The 16,086-nt window shown below is 39.8% G+C and overlaps 1 protein-coding gene across 2 annotated transcripts in view; it reads right to left on the bottom strand.

The window, feature by feature from the left end:
• Positions 1-486: 486 nt before the first annotated feature.
• The window catches only part of SBNO1 (strawberry notch homolog 1), a 30,678-nt gene continuing 15,078 nt past the window's right edge, over positions 487-16,086 (bottom strand). For both annotated transcript variants that reach the window (XM_032705518.1, XM_032705519.1), the window contains exons 10-32: positions 15,486-15,647; positions 14,828-14,963; positions 14,644-14,749; positions 13,268-13,421; positions 12,399-12,581; positions 12,101-12,198; positions 11,277-11,428; positions 10,532-10,729; positions 10,084-10,254; positions 9,830-9,999; positions 8,921-9,052; positions 7,390-7,525; positions 6,851-6,963; positions 6,679-6,750; positions 6,153-6,252; positions 5,564-5,638; positions 5,156-5,302; positions 4,982-5,076; positions 4,764-4,856; positions 4,203-4,340; positions 3,634-3,710; positions 2,766-2,959; positions 487-1,903 (exon numbers count right to left, since the gene is read on the bottom strand). In XM_032705518.1, coding sequence (XP_032561409.1) covers positions 1,761-1,903; positions 2,766-2,959; positions 3,634-3,710; positions 4,203-4,340; positions 4,764-4,856; positions 4,982-5,076; positions 5,156-5,302; positions 5,564-5,638; positions 6,153-6,252; positions 6,679-6,750; positions 6,851-6,963; positions 7,390-7,525; positions 8,921-9,052; positions 9,830-9,999; positions 10,084-10,254; positions 10,532-10,729; positions 11,277-11,428; positions 12,101-12,198; positions 12,399-12,581; positions 13,268-13,421; positions 14,644-14,749; positions 14,828-14,963; positions 15,486-15,647 — 3,045 coding nt within the window. In that variant the 3' untranslated portion in view covers positions 487-1,760. The remainder of the gene's footprint in view (positions 1,904-2,765; positions 2,960-3,633; positions 3,711-4,202; positions 4,341-4,763; positions 4,857-4,981; positions 5,077-5,155; positions 5,303-5,563; positions 5,639-6,152; positions 6,253-6,678; positions 6,751-6,850; positions 6,964-7,389; positions 7,526-8,920; positions 9,053-9,829; positions 10,000-10,083; positions 10,255-10,531; positions 10,730-11,276; positions 11,429-12,100; positions 12,199-12,398; positions 12,582-13,267; positions 13,422-14,643; positions 14,750-14,827; positions 14,964-15,485; positions 15,648-16,086) is intronic.

Here is a 16,086-nt window from a genome sequence, read left to right on the forward strand (position 1 = left end):
TCCAGATCTGTATTCCCAGTTAGTCCCAAGCGTGAGCAGGGGTTTAATCTCCCAGCTAGCTCAGGCTGGAGCTGAGGGAGGTGGGCACACTCCCTTCCCTGCCCCCTGCTCCGTGAGCACTGGGCTGGTGGCACAGGCAGAGTTAACTGAGCCTCAAGGGAAACAATTCCATAAGGGAACACACTCCGGCCTCAAACTGCGGAACTTCTGCCCCGTTATTTACAGAGAAGCTCCTTCTGACCCTCCGGAGGTGCCACCCCTGCAGTGATCCTGCTCTGGTAGCTGAGCCTTCCTTAAAACACACATTTGGAGCTTTAAACAGAGTTTAGTTCTTGCCTCATTAGCGAGTTCAGCTGAGAGATTTGGGCTGCAAGACAGAAGCCTGGTTAGAGCAGCCTGGAACATGCCAAGTCCTGTCAAATTCCAATTGTACAGACTTGTTAGTTTTTTTGGAATACGGTGATTGCCTAAACAAGACTCCACTTCTTGTTAGTACAATAACTTTTATTTGACATCTACAAGATCATTATCTTGTAGTTTTTTTGGACAGGTTTATACAATCTCAATTTTTCAATAGTGCAACCTGTGCAAGCAAGAAATGACAAACATTGTCCTTCACTTTCTTATAAACATCTACTATTATAGGCAAAACAAAACTTACCCATATTATAGATAAGTGACTATTCACATTTGTACATTACAATTTCTTTTAAACAGCTCCAGATAAACTCTACAATGTCTTACAACATATTAAACAGTATTCAAGTTACTGGGTAACAGAAACAGCACATACAGCGGAACCCTCAAGTGTTTCCCATTCTCTAATTTACAGCTCAAGTAAGGTTTCATCTTACAAGTGACAAATTAAATTACGTTAATGAAGTAAAAAATAGAAGATTGTATGCGAGATGGAAGTGAATTTGCACTTAAGTTTCCATAACCACCTCAGATTAAGGAAATGCTTCAATTTAAGGAAAAACAGGCATCCAGCCATCTTTGCAGTACACATTAGGAATACCATTAATACATTAAAAATGAATTAATTTTAATTTAAGATGTTTATCACAAAAAGAACATGTTGTAGACTCAAATATATAACCCCCAGGAGAGAACCAGAAAAAAATGCAACACCTGGGTATAAACACTATAAAAATGCAATAACCAATGCTGTACAACTAAGATTGTGTTTCTCTCCGAATTCCTGCCTCGTGTGTTTATCCTGTCCATGCCCGTTTCCAAAGACATGCACTGTCAAACAGAAACTGGGAAGGAACCTGAATGCATGATGTGCAATCTCTAGGTTTCATGCTTTTATAAACTCAAATTGAAGAGAAAAACCCAATATATATTTTCTATATATATACTCAATACATGCATTCGAGATCTCCCACAGCAATGGCATCGATGCACTGCGTTAAACCCTGAGCACTGTATGACAAGATAAAAATAAAGCCTGCTTGGGGATTTTCAAGCGTTTTCAAACAAATCATGGTTTGTAGCTTAAAAGGCCAAAAGTAAAAGCAAACAGGAAGCACTACAGAGAGCATAAGGAAAGACAGATGCACCACCATAAACAACTGCTGGCTTTCAGTTCTACCAACCTTTTTAGATCTCTTTATTCCCAAAGTATTTGAGAGCACACAACTGAACTGAAAAAGTTATATTTCTTTGGAATCTGTCCCTGATTTTTATGCAAGTGATATGCTTTTACAGCCTTTTCCTCAAAACACCAGAGTCAACACCTGTAGCTTGTCCTCCTCCTATGCGTTGCTGAGGTTGGTGATGCTCTGGGGGTGGTGCTGCTGCCAGATCTGCTGCTGCTGCACCGCGAGCTGCTGCGACTGGTCGGACGTCGACAGGAGGTTCACGAGGGGCGACACACAATTTGCAGGAATGATCAAACCTGGGAACAGCAACGAACCAGTTGTTTCGTGAACACTTTTGTTCGTTAAAACCTCGGGCTGGTGATTCCACCGTGTAATTTATGCAACAGTCAGTGAGCATTTGCAACGTCAAGTGTAATCAGCACAGCCACAAGTTCTGCTTCTCAGAGGTTCATCCTTTCTCCTGCTTCACGACCTTAAAAATTTTGACCCAGTGACAAAACTTATGTCACTCAGTCTCACATGAAACCAGATATAAGCTATTTTGGCTTTTCTAGTCTCACAGAAGTTACACCATCAAGGAAGTTTAAACCTAGTTCCAACATCCTAGAAAACTGTTCCTAGAGGAGGAGCTGCCAGGATATTGCATATCCAGAGGAAATCCGCATTTAAAAAAATACGGACATTTCAGCCTCTGAGGTCCCTGCTTTTGAGGGCTTCACTAAGAGGTTTAGTGAGAAGACAATAATCTTGAAGTCATTCTGCACACTTTCAGTAGCCCAAAAACTATGAGAACAATTATTTCAAGTGCCTACTCATCTGTTCCAAGAGTAGGAAGGAAAGTGGAGCCATTATCATTTCAAGGCAGCCTGGCTGGCAGAGGCCAAATGTGATGTTTTTGTTCCGAGTAAATCAAAAGAACTGAGAGAATAAGTGTCTCAAAGCCTGGCTGAAAACAAATTCTTCCTTCTTTAACCTGCCTCCAAACACTGTTTGCATTACATTGCTGAAATACAGATGTCAACAGCTGTAGTTCTGCCCCTCCCCAACAGACACCCTGACAAGCCTGTTGTCTCAGAAGCACCTTTTACACAAGTCTGGGACAAAGTGACAACTTCCTTCTCCTCCAAGCTGGCAGTAAAGGAGCAGCAGTGCACTTACCTACGATCCTCTGCCCATCCTCTGTCCTCAGGCGAACAATCTGCATCTTCACATTTGTCCCACTCACAGAGGCCAGAACTCCTTCCACCTTTGTCCACACACTCAGCACGGAGCCACACAGGACGTAGTAGGTCCGGCAGCGCAGTCCCACCTCACACACCAGTCCCAGACCTGCCTTCTTACAATTGCCTCTCCTACAGACAGAGGAAAAAAAGCTTTCAAAACAATTCTGCAAAACAGAAAGTATCCAATTTCATTAGAAATTAGACTGAAGTTATTTAAGATGTTACTCAGTCAAGTGAGGGCTGTGAGATGCACTAAGGGACGGCAGGGCTCTGATGGTAAAGTGCTCTTCAAAGTGTACAGAGTCAGAGTTGCTGCCATTCTCAGCCTGAATGCTGGTATGTGAAACAATGCTGGGATCTGATCAGTGCATTTCAGAAGCTCCAATATCAATCTGAAACTTCTACCAGTTGTGCTGTTCCTCAGGAATTCAGCCATAGCTGAGTTCAGACACACAACAGGCAGCACAGGAACAGCTGTTTCTCCCATCCATCTCATGAAGTATAAACATTTCCCCCCCCAAATAACATCTGAACTATCAGATCACAATAATAGCTCAGCTCAAGACACTTCGAGCACAAGCTACTCCTGGGTCATTGCACTTCTACTGAGTGTAATTTATACAAGAGCTTTCATCTCATACATTAGGACTTCAGGGTGAGTGCAAAGCTTCATGCTTTCACTTCAAAGTTGGGTCATTTGACTGGTCATGGGACAATTTCTCTTAAAGAAGATTTCACAAGAGTAACAGAAAAAGTGATAAACCAGTTCAAATGAAAGCACTGGTGTGCACACAAACACTGACCAGTAGGCATGGGTGCAGGTGTCTGCAGAGGAATTGTACTGCTCCAACCAGTGTGGCAGAGCATCCTCAGAGGGTACCTGGAAGAGCGGGAACAAAGGAAAACACATCAACACTTACACAGAACACAAGCAATTTGGTTATTACTGTGAGAAAAGAGGGAGCACCAACACTATGATGGTGCAGAGGTACAGCATCCTACAGCCTAACTTCAAACTGTCCATCCCAAAGAATGAGCAAAATGCTCAAAGGCAGCAGAACCTCAGAGCTTTTTCAGTAAATCAACCTGAACTGCTTCCTCAAGTTTTTACAAATTCAACACTTGCTAGACCCTAAAGAACCTCATTTTGTATTACCACACTACAGATAACTTATATTCAAAAAGTTTTGGATATAGGAATGCCAAAACCATGTAGACCTGCTTAAAAAGACCTAAGTACAAGCCCTGCTCTGGAGAAAGAAGCCTAGTTTTTGACTTGCCAGAATTATATAAAAATACCAGAAAAAGAAAGCCCTTATACTTATTTTCAATTTTTTTTCCAGTTTAAAATAAGCATAATTTTAATGGTTACCTTCTTATATTTCTTTTTCAGGTCTGCACATGTTTCTAGTTTGAGTTGTTTCCCAGTATTTGGTCTGTATACTAAAAAAAGCTTCTTTTTAGGATTCACTTCTTTTACTAGAATTGCTGTTTTCTTGTTATTTCTTATCTGCAAAAAGAAAGACAAACCAAAAACTTCCTAAATTTAAACATGATGACAGTGTCTGTCTTAAGTGATTCCCTTCTGCATTCTTTACAGAGTAGTAAGAGTTTGTAATACTACAACCAGGAATAATAATACACCTCTAGAACACAGTGATCCACATTAACCTCACAGCTTTTCCTCACAGTGAAAGCACATGGTTTCTTGATACAGGTTAAAATAAGAGCTATTATTTTGGGCTCATATTCCTATCAGAAAATATCCTGAGCAGCTAAAAAGGAGCACTTCATACTCATCATTAAAAACAAATTTAAAATGAATTTGTAAGACTCAAAAGTATCTTGCAAAACTGAGCAGTGATTACTTTGAACAGTAAATTTTTCAGGTTACATTTCCCTGAACATAAACCAAGAGACAGAAGAACCTTACCTGTAGTGATAAATAAAATCCATCATCTGGACCTGTCTGTTCAGCCCAGAGCTTTGTTGCTTCATCCCAAGACATTCCTCTCTCCACACTGATCTACAAGAAAGTGGGAGTACTTGAGTGGGAACAGACTTTAAACCAGTTATACACATAAGAACTAAACATGTTGTAAAAGCTTTTAGTATGTCAGTTTTGATAAACATGATACAGAATTAGCTTACTGTGTACAGCTCTACATGTCCAGAGGTAGAATATCCAGGAGTTAAAAACTTCTTAACATCTGCCTTCCTTACTTTCTCATCCCCAGAGCCCAAATCTGAAAAGGAAAGCAGAGTTTTATTCTGTTTCTCTGTTCTCACACAAGTACAAGAGTAATGACAAATTATTTTACTCACCCAAGATGCCCATGTCATATCTCCCATTCTTTTTAGCATTTTGAATAACTGCATTTAACGTGTCAGAGAAGTACTGGAACAAAGCGTTCTGCTGATGGACTTCCATTCCAAGAATTCGATTCAGAAACTTCCCTATATTGTTATAATCTTAAAAAAAAAAAAGAAATACATGTTTTAGGTCAACAAAGATTAAGTGTGATAATAACAAGCTCTTAATCACTACTCAAAGAGTCTCAAAGACTATTTAAATCCATTCTTTCAGAAATGGAGAAAACATTACGCTCTTCAAAAGAGTAACTTCTTAGATAGTTGAAGATAGAATAAGTTCAGTCCTGTTGCTAGGAATCCACTGTCATGGCATATGATATTCCCAGCAGCATCCCAAAGATACACTGAACACACCAGTACCTTTATCAAGTGTCAGTATTCCGGATCTGTCTTCTACATTTATCAAGCCCACACCGATCAATCCCTGACGAACATCTAGGAAAGAGAAGGAAGTTCAATCAGAGCTGCTTTGCCATCTAAAAATAACCCAATGAAGTAACAGCTTGTTTAGCAATGGGATCCAATTCCAAAACTGTGACACCACTCGATTCCATTACTTACAATTTCTACCTAATACATCAATAAGCAAGACAGGACTTTTGCCTTCTGTCCCTCCAGGAAGCAGAGGCAGTGAAAACCACCAGTGGCACCATGGATGAGAACAAGATATCACAATGGATAATGGCAAAGTGTAGTTAAAGAACTGTATATAATACTCAGGCCAAGCAGACACAGAACATTCCTTTTATTGAGAGTTCACGTATCTTGTTTCATACGTGAACTTCAACATTCAAGCAACGTGCACAGACTCTCCCTGGTTGTTATTCCCATCTGTCCCAGCTGATCAGTTTAAATAGTAACAATGTTTTATAGCTCTCAAATTATTTGCATTTTCTGCCTACTGGAGAAGGATCAAAAGAAAACTATTGCAGCCAGTGAATTATCTTACCTTTGAAGAAGTCTCCAGGAAAATCAGGAGGAGGTGAGACCATTGGGGAGTCCAAGTTCACAATGGATTTCATAACAATCTCCAAAGCATTTCTGCCATACTGTGCAAGGAAAAGAAAGTTATTCTATCAATGGGATCCGGTCTTTGTGCCCCAAGCACATGTACTTTGATTCACAATAAAACATTTTTCTCTGCAATAGCAAAGGGAATTGGTTATTACCTTTATGTAGTGTAGCGTATAATTGAAAACAAAGCAGTCTTAATTTCTAATTAAAACTGCCAAACCAATCTTTCAGCTGTGATGGAAAGGACACACCATTTAGTTAAGACTTTGTTTGCCAAGGCAGAACAGTGATTTACACACATTTCTGTTCTACATGGCTTTGCAAACAGAATTAAGAATGTTACTGGCTACCTCAGAAAGTGATACAGTTAAAGGTAGGAGATGGGAAAGATTCTTCCTCAACAGGTCATTTGTGGAATAGGCACCACAGCACAGGTTTTCCAACAAAAATAGAACCATCACCTTGTTGTCAAAATTGAATCTGCTGAGGTCTCGAGTTTCTGTGGCCCTTCTGTCCCCGTGGGTAAGGGCTCCCTGTTAAGACACACAGTTGCCATTAAACAGAATTTTAAGAAAAAGAAATCTAATTTGCATTTTCTCAAATGAATGTTCAGACCACTTGAAACAATCTTACCAAGCTCTCCAGTCTTTTTGCAACTATGGATGCAAATCTTTGCTCTCCTGCCAGTTCAGAAATGAGGAACACATACTCTGGAGCAGTCACTTGGTTGGATCTGTGAGTTCTTCCTGGATAATTAAATAGAAGCACGTATGTTAAATAAATTACACTTCATGGAATATTTCTAATAAACTATGAATTGTGTAGAGTGAGGAAAAAAGCTAGAACTTAATCCTGCTGAAAATTAAGTTTCTGCCATATTACAGCCAACAGAAGGCAGCACAGATGCTCTGGAGCTGTGGCAACTTTTATAAAGACACTGGATACATGAATAAAACTCCAAAGCTGCAGCACAGCTTGTTTGCAAGGTTTCTTTCAAAACTTTCAAGACAATTAGCTATGACTGCAGAAAAAGCAGATTCTGCTCATGAGTAAAGAAGACTGGAGGGGTCCTTAAGAGGTCACCTACTCAATCTGATCTCCCGTGAGTCAGCAGTAAACTCAGTCAGTGTTACTGAGTTTGCCAGAGAAAGGATACAAAAAGCAGCATTTACCAAACTGCTGTATTGCTCTGTCTGCACTCCAGGGCAGCTCCAGGGTCATGTGAACTCTCCGTCTCTGGTTCTTGGCTCTCCGATCTGCTTGCAATGATATCCCAGAGCTGGCGGCCTCCGAGATGATGGCAATGTTCTTGGAGGAAGAAAAATATAAACCCAAGATCAAGCTTCAGTTTTCAGTGTCTAAGAAAAATCTCATTATACACCTATTAGCAAACATTAGAGTGGAATGGTGTCACTGTTACTTGGTCTTCCTATTGAAAGGAGGAGGGAGGGGAGACAAGGTGTGGTTCCCTTTATCAGAGTTAGAAATGTTAGTGAATTTTTTTTGACTGAAAGGAGTGGGTTTTGCTTCTTTACTTTTCAACATCATCTCTGTGCAAATGAAAACAGGTGGTACATGCTGCAGTCTTGCCATCCCAGAGAGCAGGTTGCTCTGACATTGGCTGGCACTTCAGAAAGAAGGGGGGAGTCACAGAGACTTGTTCCAACAGTAACACAGAGAAGACAAAAAGTTGCTGCTCCTGCTGTATAAGGAAGAGGATCTGGCCACTCTGGTGCCTTCAAAGAATGTGTTTGGATTGTGCACAAGTCACTTACAGGAACTGAGTCTTCACCATCAAGTGTCACAACAGACCACACAAGTTCCACACAGTGACATTTACTCCATTTGCCCTCTTGTGGCAGCACGGCCCAAGTGAACCACTGGGAAGGGTTTTTCTCCCCTCCTTCTTTTATCACCTTCAATCCTACCATCATTCCAGTCAGGATTTTCTTTCAGATTGCAATGTAAAGGACAAAAGCCAACATTACTTCTCAATCCTTGTTAGGGTTAACAACCTCACCTTCTCCCTGAAAGTTTTTTCATACCAAGTCAGTGGTTTTCCCCATTTCCCAATTTCACTATTACCTCTTGGAAGGAGAGGTACACAGTTATCCAGATCAATGAATCAGAGATATGAACCACAAATCTGCCTTTTAAACATGTTTTGTTTTACAAGATCAGCTTAAAGGTTCAAGCTTTTGGTTTGGCACATGGGTGCACACCTCAAGGACAAGCCTCTGAGGTCTGACCTTTCAAGCACAGTGGAACACACTGATTTGAAAAACAAAACACACAGCAGTGATCAGAAAATGTTTATTAAGTAGTACTTATAGTATAGGCCCTCTCCAGCTCTCCTGTAGCTCCCTTCAGGTACTGAAAGACCACAATAAGGTCACTGGAGCTTCTCTTCTTCAGAGAAAGGATAACTCTTAGACATATTTCTGTAATGTATTTTGATTTAAAATTGAGATATAACAAAAAGATGTCTCAGCATTCCAGTACAATTTTTCATTCCTTCTCCTCCCATTGCTTATGAAAGCACAGTGAGAAAGAGGAAACCACAATTTTTCACTCCTTCTTTCATAATTAGGCAATACTTTATCCCAACCCTACTACGAGTCACTGTGCAATGATGGCTGAGCCACAACTCAATAGCTTGGTGTTGCTGTGGCATCTGGCATATTTTATCTCTTTAAGGATTACCTTATCTCCATCCATGAACCTCTGCTTTTCTGTGATGTTCAGGATTTCCACAGGCACGTCCAGCTCAGACCTGGACTCGTAGGAAATGCTGCCGTCGTCGTTGCTCACAACCCGCCCCTTGCGGCCCGTCATCTTCCAAAGGAAAAGGGAACACAAGCTCATTGTGGCAATATCAAAACCACTCCATGATCAAAAGCCCCAAGCAATATTGCTATTTATTCGTGTACCAACCTCAAAATAGAGTCAGCAATTCACTCCAAGTGCAAAAGTACATTAGAGAACCTGGGTTATTTTTTGGTTGATACCATGACCCGCTATGTGGAAAGCTGATTTAGAGGTAACTCAGGGAACCAAGAAAAGCATAACAAAGCATATCTATGTAAAAATGTCATATTATGCTACTGTTCATAAGAGATTTACCAGCAGTACTAAGAAAATAAACTCAACAGATAGCTTAGAGTGTCATTGATTTTGACAGGGCCTTTTAAATCACAATGATGTTTCTATTTGATAGAGACAGGCAGCTTGAAGACATGTTTCGGAAGTTATTGAGAAAGAGAGAATAATTAATCAAGCTTTTCATTAACACACCCAGGTCCTTCATCTCCATTGTCTTGGAGGATGAACTAAAGCTTCAAATTGACTACAGCTAGTTAGAGAAACAGATCACTATAAAGCAAGAGAAACTGGTGTGATTTACCCAACAGGAAACTATCAGGCTCTGAAATGACCTGTTCATCCATTCAGAACTCCTCTCTGTATTCTAAAACAATCTTCAACTTTCTCTAATTCAGAGCCATCCAGCAAGGTAACCTCTATTCTCACCACCTGTGAGATTACTGCCTAGAACTGATGAACAAGCTCTTTAAATAAAAACACACATTTTTCTACATGTGAACACCAGCCTACCTCTGCAACATTTTCAGGACCACCCAGTTCATCTATAAGCTCATCCAGTGTATTAGGTGGAAGATCTTCAGCCAGCTTTTCCAGTTTATCCAGCAGTTCTTTTTTCATTTGTTGGGCCCTTTCAACAGCATCCTGACTCGTTACAAAGCTGCTGTTTGTGTTACTGTTTGCTGAAATTTAAGAGAGACTCTTTGAGATTTAGAATTTTATTGCCCAGCTGCTAAGAAAGTGAATCAACATCAAAAACTTCTTACCAGACGTGTTGGTACTCGAGGTGGTGGTACCAACAGTGGAAGTGAAGCAGCTGGGTCGTTTGGATCCCAGGCCAGAGGCTAGTAAGGCACTTTGAATGGAGTCTGGGTCTATGCTTTTCTTCTTTTTCTTTTCTTTATTTTTTTTATGCTCTTTTCTAATGAGCCAGGGATCTAAAGTTAAAAAAAAGTTTCAAACATTTACTGAACAGCCATCCTTCCCTTTGAAAGAAATACATTCTCATTGCAAGAAGTGACTTACAGAAGTCTGAACTCCAGTGTGTAAAATCTAATTGAAGATTTACATTCTAATGCAAATTCCAGTCTCATTAGGACTAAACTACATGATTAGCAAACACTTATTTGTTGTTCATTGAAATGGTTAGGAAAGATTTTCTCCTTATTATTTGCAAATACAGCTACTTGCTTGATGAAACACAAACTCTCTTACCATCTTCATCATCCTCACTGGATTCATCTCTGAATGGGTTGAAGTCATCATCATCTCCAGAACTCAAGAATTTGGAGCTCTCATTGTCACTTTCTTCATTATCTGAAGCATCAGACTCACTCTCACTCTCATCAGAGCTGCTGCCTGCAAGGCCCCCCGTCTTGCGAGCTTTCTTGGCTTCTCTGCTGATCTCCTCACCTGATCCATCACCCCAGAAGAAAAAGAACTTAGTTTAAAACCTTGTAGTCAACACTTTGAGGTTTGTCTTACCACTGTTGCACACAAACTAGAAAAATACTCAATTTCTAAAAAGAGAACTGTTTGAAAGAATCTAAGTTCTAAGCAAAATCTCTCTCCCAAGTTTTTTATCATCACCTACTTTTGGGCAAGAAGATAATCAGTTTGGGAACAGGGGTGTATTAGGCTTCTCTTTACTGAGCCTCAGAAAAGAACGCAATTATTTGTGTGACTGCATCAGGAAACGGTCTGTGCAAAGCATTTTGCACCCATAACAGCTCAATCCAATTTTGAGCAAAAAGTACCCAAAATGTACAGGATATAGTGCTTCAGCAGCAGTTTTAAATCTAATAATGGAAATCTCCAACAGAAGTCTCAGAGACCTGCAATACATGCTCTTACATGAATGACTGTACAGATATTCCCATATTTTATCCAAAGTTCACTCCTAGGCAGCTCTAAAGTTGCCATTTCCACTGTGGCATTAGTGTAAGAACATCAGCATTACCTTTTCGTTTCTTTATCTTGTTCTCCTTGCAAGGGCTGTCTCGGGGTGAATTGTTGTTACTTTGAGCAGTCAAGTCAATTCCCAACAAGCTAAACAGCTTCTTCCTGTCGGGAGCTGGAAAGTGCTTTTCAATAAGAGACTGGAATACTCCTCTGTGTAAGAAAAAAAACCAAACAGTTCTTCAGTGGAATTTGCATTTATTTAAAATACAAAGCTGTAACATTTTAACTGCTTGAGCTCTCTGAAGAATGATTCCTTATGAGTGCACAGGAACACCCTGAATATTATCACCTGTATTGCTGTATTTGTCACCTTAAAAGCAGGAGACATTTATTTTACAGCATTGTTACGTAAAAATCTACTAAATCTGGTTTTGATAGCAAGTGGTATTGCTACTGCCATTTTTTTATTGCTTGGTTTAAGTAACAGATTAATTTAATTTATTAAGATCTCCAGCAAGGCAGCCTTGGGATTGGCTCTGGCTCATCTCAAAGAAGGAAGTCATGGTTTGCAACCTGCTCTGGTTTAAATGCAGTGCACACTCAGCAAGTCTTCCCCTCCTCCCAGTTTGAGCAGAACAGTATGAGCTGTTTGCACCTGACAACATTTTGGAATGCCAGAAGAACTAGGAACTAACCGAGGGGTCACCTGAGCAATACTGTCAGACCTTAGGTACAGGAAGCTGCAGTAAAGAACATCAGTACTAAAGGATTCCCAACTTTCTGTGCACTGATGAACTTTTGACACATAAAAGGACAAATGACACACACAAAACCAGATGAATGTTAGCTTTGTAAAGAACAGTTCTAAAACTTCAGTCTTACTTTGCTGTGGAAACAAAGTCATTCAGTTCACCTCCACCTTCCTCCAAAGCTTCCAATGTTCTTGCTTCCCCCGTTGACTGCAGGCCAATGACAACACACTAAGGGACAAATGAACACCACACACTGTCACTAGGTCTGAGCTGCAAGCTTATTTTGCCTGAATTTCTGCTCATTAAATAGCTTCAATACCATAAAGTACAAAAATATGGCTGAAAATATTTGCGTTATATATATAAAAAATTATTTAATAGCTTTACAATTAAGAAAAATATTTTAAAATAGGTTTGGGTCGACTTACTTTGCCATTCTTGATTTCCTCCCGAGCAAGCTGCACCACCCTCTTCACCTTGGAGGCTATGCAAAGGTACTTGAAAAACCTCTGGTGTGCTGACCAAAACTGCCCCCACATGGACTTCTTCATGCGTTGCTCTGCGTCGATGAGATCGGCCGCCTGCTGAAACCTCTCCCGAGCACTGACCCACTGAACAAGACATTGTGAATCCCTTTACAGGTTGTATTTGAAGGCTCAGAGACACATTGTTTAATATCCAAATAAAGACAGGAGAGTTTAAAAGTTACAGTATTGTGACACTGCACTTTAAGGAAACTCATCAGACAGCAAAGTTCACAAAAAACCCCCAGCTATGGCTTAGTAAATTAAGCAATTACTCTCTTAATAAAAAGCAGATACATCTGCATTACAACCAGAGCAAACATACACAGTGTTTTCTAATTATCTAGCTTCTCCATTAATACATTAAGGTTAAGAAAGCAGAGAGCACTGCCCACAATTAATTATTAAGCACCATCCCAAGAAGAGAAAAACCCACTGCCTTGGTTTGCCTAAATGGAGGCAGAGGAGCACAAAAGTAGGACCAATAGAACAGCTTTATCTTGGGCAATAGTGACCAAAGTGTCTGAAGTACTGCTAGAAGGCAGTGGATTTTGGCAGGTACTGGAAGACACAACCAAAACTGCACCTTTGATGACTCAGAACAAAAATTAACAGCTTTTCCCAAGCCTTAAATGGAGAAATCTTTACATTAAAAGACACAAGGAGATGCCATTCCCATCTCTCAACAGGCTGTTTCAGGAGCATTCAAGTTTCAACCAACTTCAACCTCTCAGAACTCAATACAGAAAGCAAATTTAGAAAGGGGTTCTTACCAGTTTCACAGATTTATTGTACATTTTAACATATTCCTGTGAAAGCAGAACTTCGTCGATTTTGAAAGTTACACCTGAAAAGCTCAACTGCCTTGCTATGTACATTCCTCTCAGCTTCATATCCATAGCAACTATTTCCATGGCACCAACACCTCTAAAATAAGGGAACAAATTAAGTCCATATTAGAATTTTCAAGAGCAAGGATTTGTTAAGAAAACCCAAACCCACAACCTCCTCAAGTGCTCTAGAAGAAAACAGCGAGCTTACAAATGTGAAGGAATATGTTTTTGAAATCATTAGTACTGTTTTGTTAAACGCATCCAATCAGGGTGTGAAATTTAGCCTTTATATAAAACTGTATCCCTGCCTTGTGAGAATTAAGTGCATCCCAAGAGGTAAAACTCAAGTTATATTTTTTCCCAAATGACCTAGGAAGCATAAGGAGACAGCACCTTACAAACTGTACGTGGATAATGGAGTTGGTCCAAAGGTTAACAGAACCTTGTATTGTAATTTTATAGATTCCACTGAAGATTTAAAATAATTAATACAAACTGTAGTGAGCCATTCGAATTTATGCTGGTATGAAAATGATTTAATTAGTAGGTAACTTCAGTTCTCTTCAGCAACAACACACCTCTAGCAATACCTTGAGAGCACTGAAGTCACCTGCAAAGCTTTGCTACTCACAGGCTTGGGGCTGTAATTTCATTATTGCTCATTTGATCCATACTCAGTAATGAAGTGAGACTACACTTGCACAGTCTAGAAGAGTCATGCATCATGCAGATGGTAAATAAAATGCATACTAAGCTTCCTGAAGTGTTCAAAATTCTTTAAGTAGACAAAACATATTAAGATGCTCACCTACCAAAAAATGCAGGAGTGGTGTTTTCTGACCCCTCACATTTAGTTTTATTAACACATTCTGAAGTATGAAGTACTCTGCCACAGCAGACACAATTTCCCTGAGCTGGGTTCTTATGCCAGTAAGGACAAGAATGAGATTTCCTCCTATTAAATTGCCTGAGCTGATGCATAAACAGAGGCCTTCTGCAGTGAGCCATCAACTGCACTGAGCAGACAGCACACACAGCGTGTTTTCATGGGGAGCAAAGTCTTTTCCTTTCCTAATACACACATTAAGGGTTTTTTTCCCAACAAGCTTCTAAAGCCCTCCAATTTTTCTGTGAGGAAGAGAAACATCCTATTTTTCACCACCTAAGATAAAGTACATTTCTGCCAGAGTTAGAAAGTTCTTGGTGTGACAGGACATGTCTGCAGAGGACTGAGTGAGTGAAGACAAGGAACTGCAGAGCACAGTCAGGCACAGCTACGTGTGTTCCTGCTGTAGGTCTTTGAAATGAAATATTACCTTCTTTCAACAGCCTGAATAAAATCACTGAATTCCCTGAAGGGAGTTCCTTCACCCCAAATTCCAAGCCGGTTCATATATGCCATGTTTCTTGGCTCAGATGCACCTGAGGAGAAGAACAGAGTCTGAATCAGTGCCAGCAAAGACATTCAGAGACACTGAGTGCAAACCCAGCAGCACATACCTGTGGCACTGGCATAAACAACCCTGGCTTTGGGAAGTTTATTTTGAAGTTCCAGTACAGCCAGACCTGTCTTTGTTGGTTTTGATGAACCAACAGGACACAGGTTCTTTGCTTTATGACACTCATCAAATACAATCTGAACTGTAATTAAGGAAAACTTCGTCCCACATTTTTAGAGTGAGGATCTCAAACAGAAGGCAAGAAAAACTGCTAATTTCAACAGGTAAATCATTGACTCAAGAAGACATTAGTGTTTTTTCACTAAAAATCTTGGGAAAACATTTAGCTACTGGTTCAGTATTTAAGAACACAATGGCCAACACTTGAGTTCTTGAGAATGCTGTTGATACTCGATTTTTTTTAATAATTCACTGGAGAGAATTTTAGTGTAAAATTAAAATATGATGCTTAAGAATCTTATGTGTTTGTTATAGAAAAAGCAGAAGCTTCCTTCTTGTACCTGAGTTGTGTGGTAACAAGATAATGATAATACTTCTGGCATATAGTTTATAAAACTTCAAGTCTCATGTCAGAGCATGCACACAACTGATTGCCAACACAAATAAAGAACAACACCTACAAATATATTATTATCTGTAAAGATTTAAGTTTAAATAGAAGTTGGGTTAGAATAAACTGAACTCCAGACAAAGGATACAACACCATCAAAGTCTTCACCACACCAGTGAAGCAGCTGCTTTAATCTGGTTTTGTATTTCCCTCCAGACTGACTTTCCCCAATAAGAGAAGAATAGGTAGCAAAGATGACACCTTTCTTCACACTTCCATTATGTTTGGAAGAGATTTTCCCATACTTGAACTGCAATAAAAATAAATTACAGAAATTAATCAAAAGAGATCCCTCCTCAATCCCACCTCCCAGATGATTATGGTCTCAACCCTTAAGGTGTGAACACGGTGACCCACCCATATCCCACATCCTGATTCAGGGCACAGCTGGCACGTGGCAATGTGGTTAAGGGCTTATACAGGGCCTTATTTAAATACACACTTAAGGAAGACTAGAGCTGAGGTTTCAGAAGCTTAACAGACACATTTTTTGGCTACACACTTTCCTTAATTTAAATACAACTGAGCTTTTAGTTCCAATGTATCCCTTTAAAGCCAATACCTCAAGTGTATTTACTGCTGCTACCACAAGTGATGATTTCTAAAGCTTTAGTTTAGAAATTAAGAACTCACAAAGCAAAACTATAACTTAAATCAAACTTTAAGTTCAGTGAATTCAACCAGCAATT

The sequence above is a fragment of the Chiroxiphia lanceolata genome, chromosome 18, assembly GCF_009829145.1.
Source record: "Chiroxiphia lanceolata isolate bChiLan1 chromosome 18, bChiLan1.pri, whole genome shotgun sequence".
Taxonomy (NCBI): domain Eukaryota; kingdom Metazoa; phylum Chordata; class Aves; order Passeriformes; family Pipridae; genus Chiroxiphia; species Chiroxiphia lanceolata.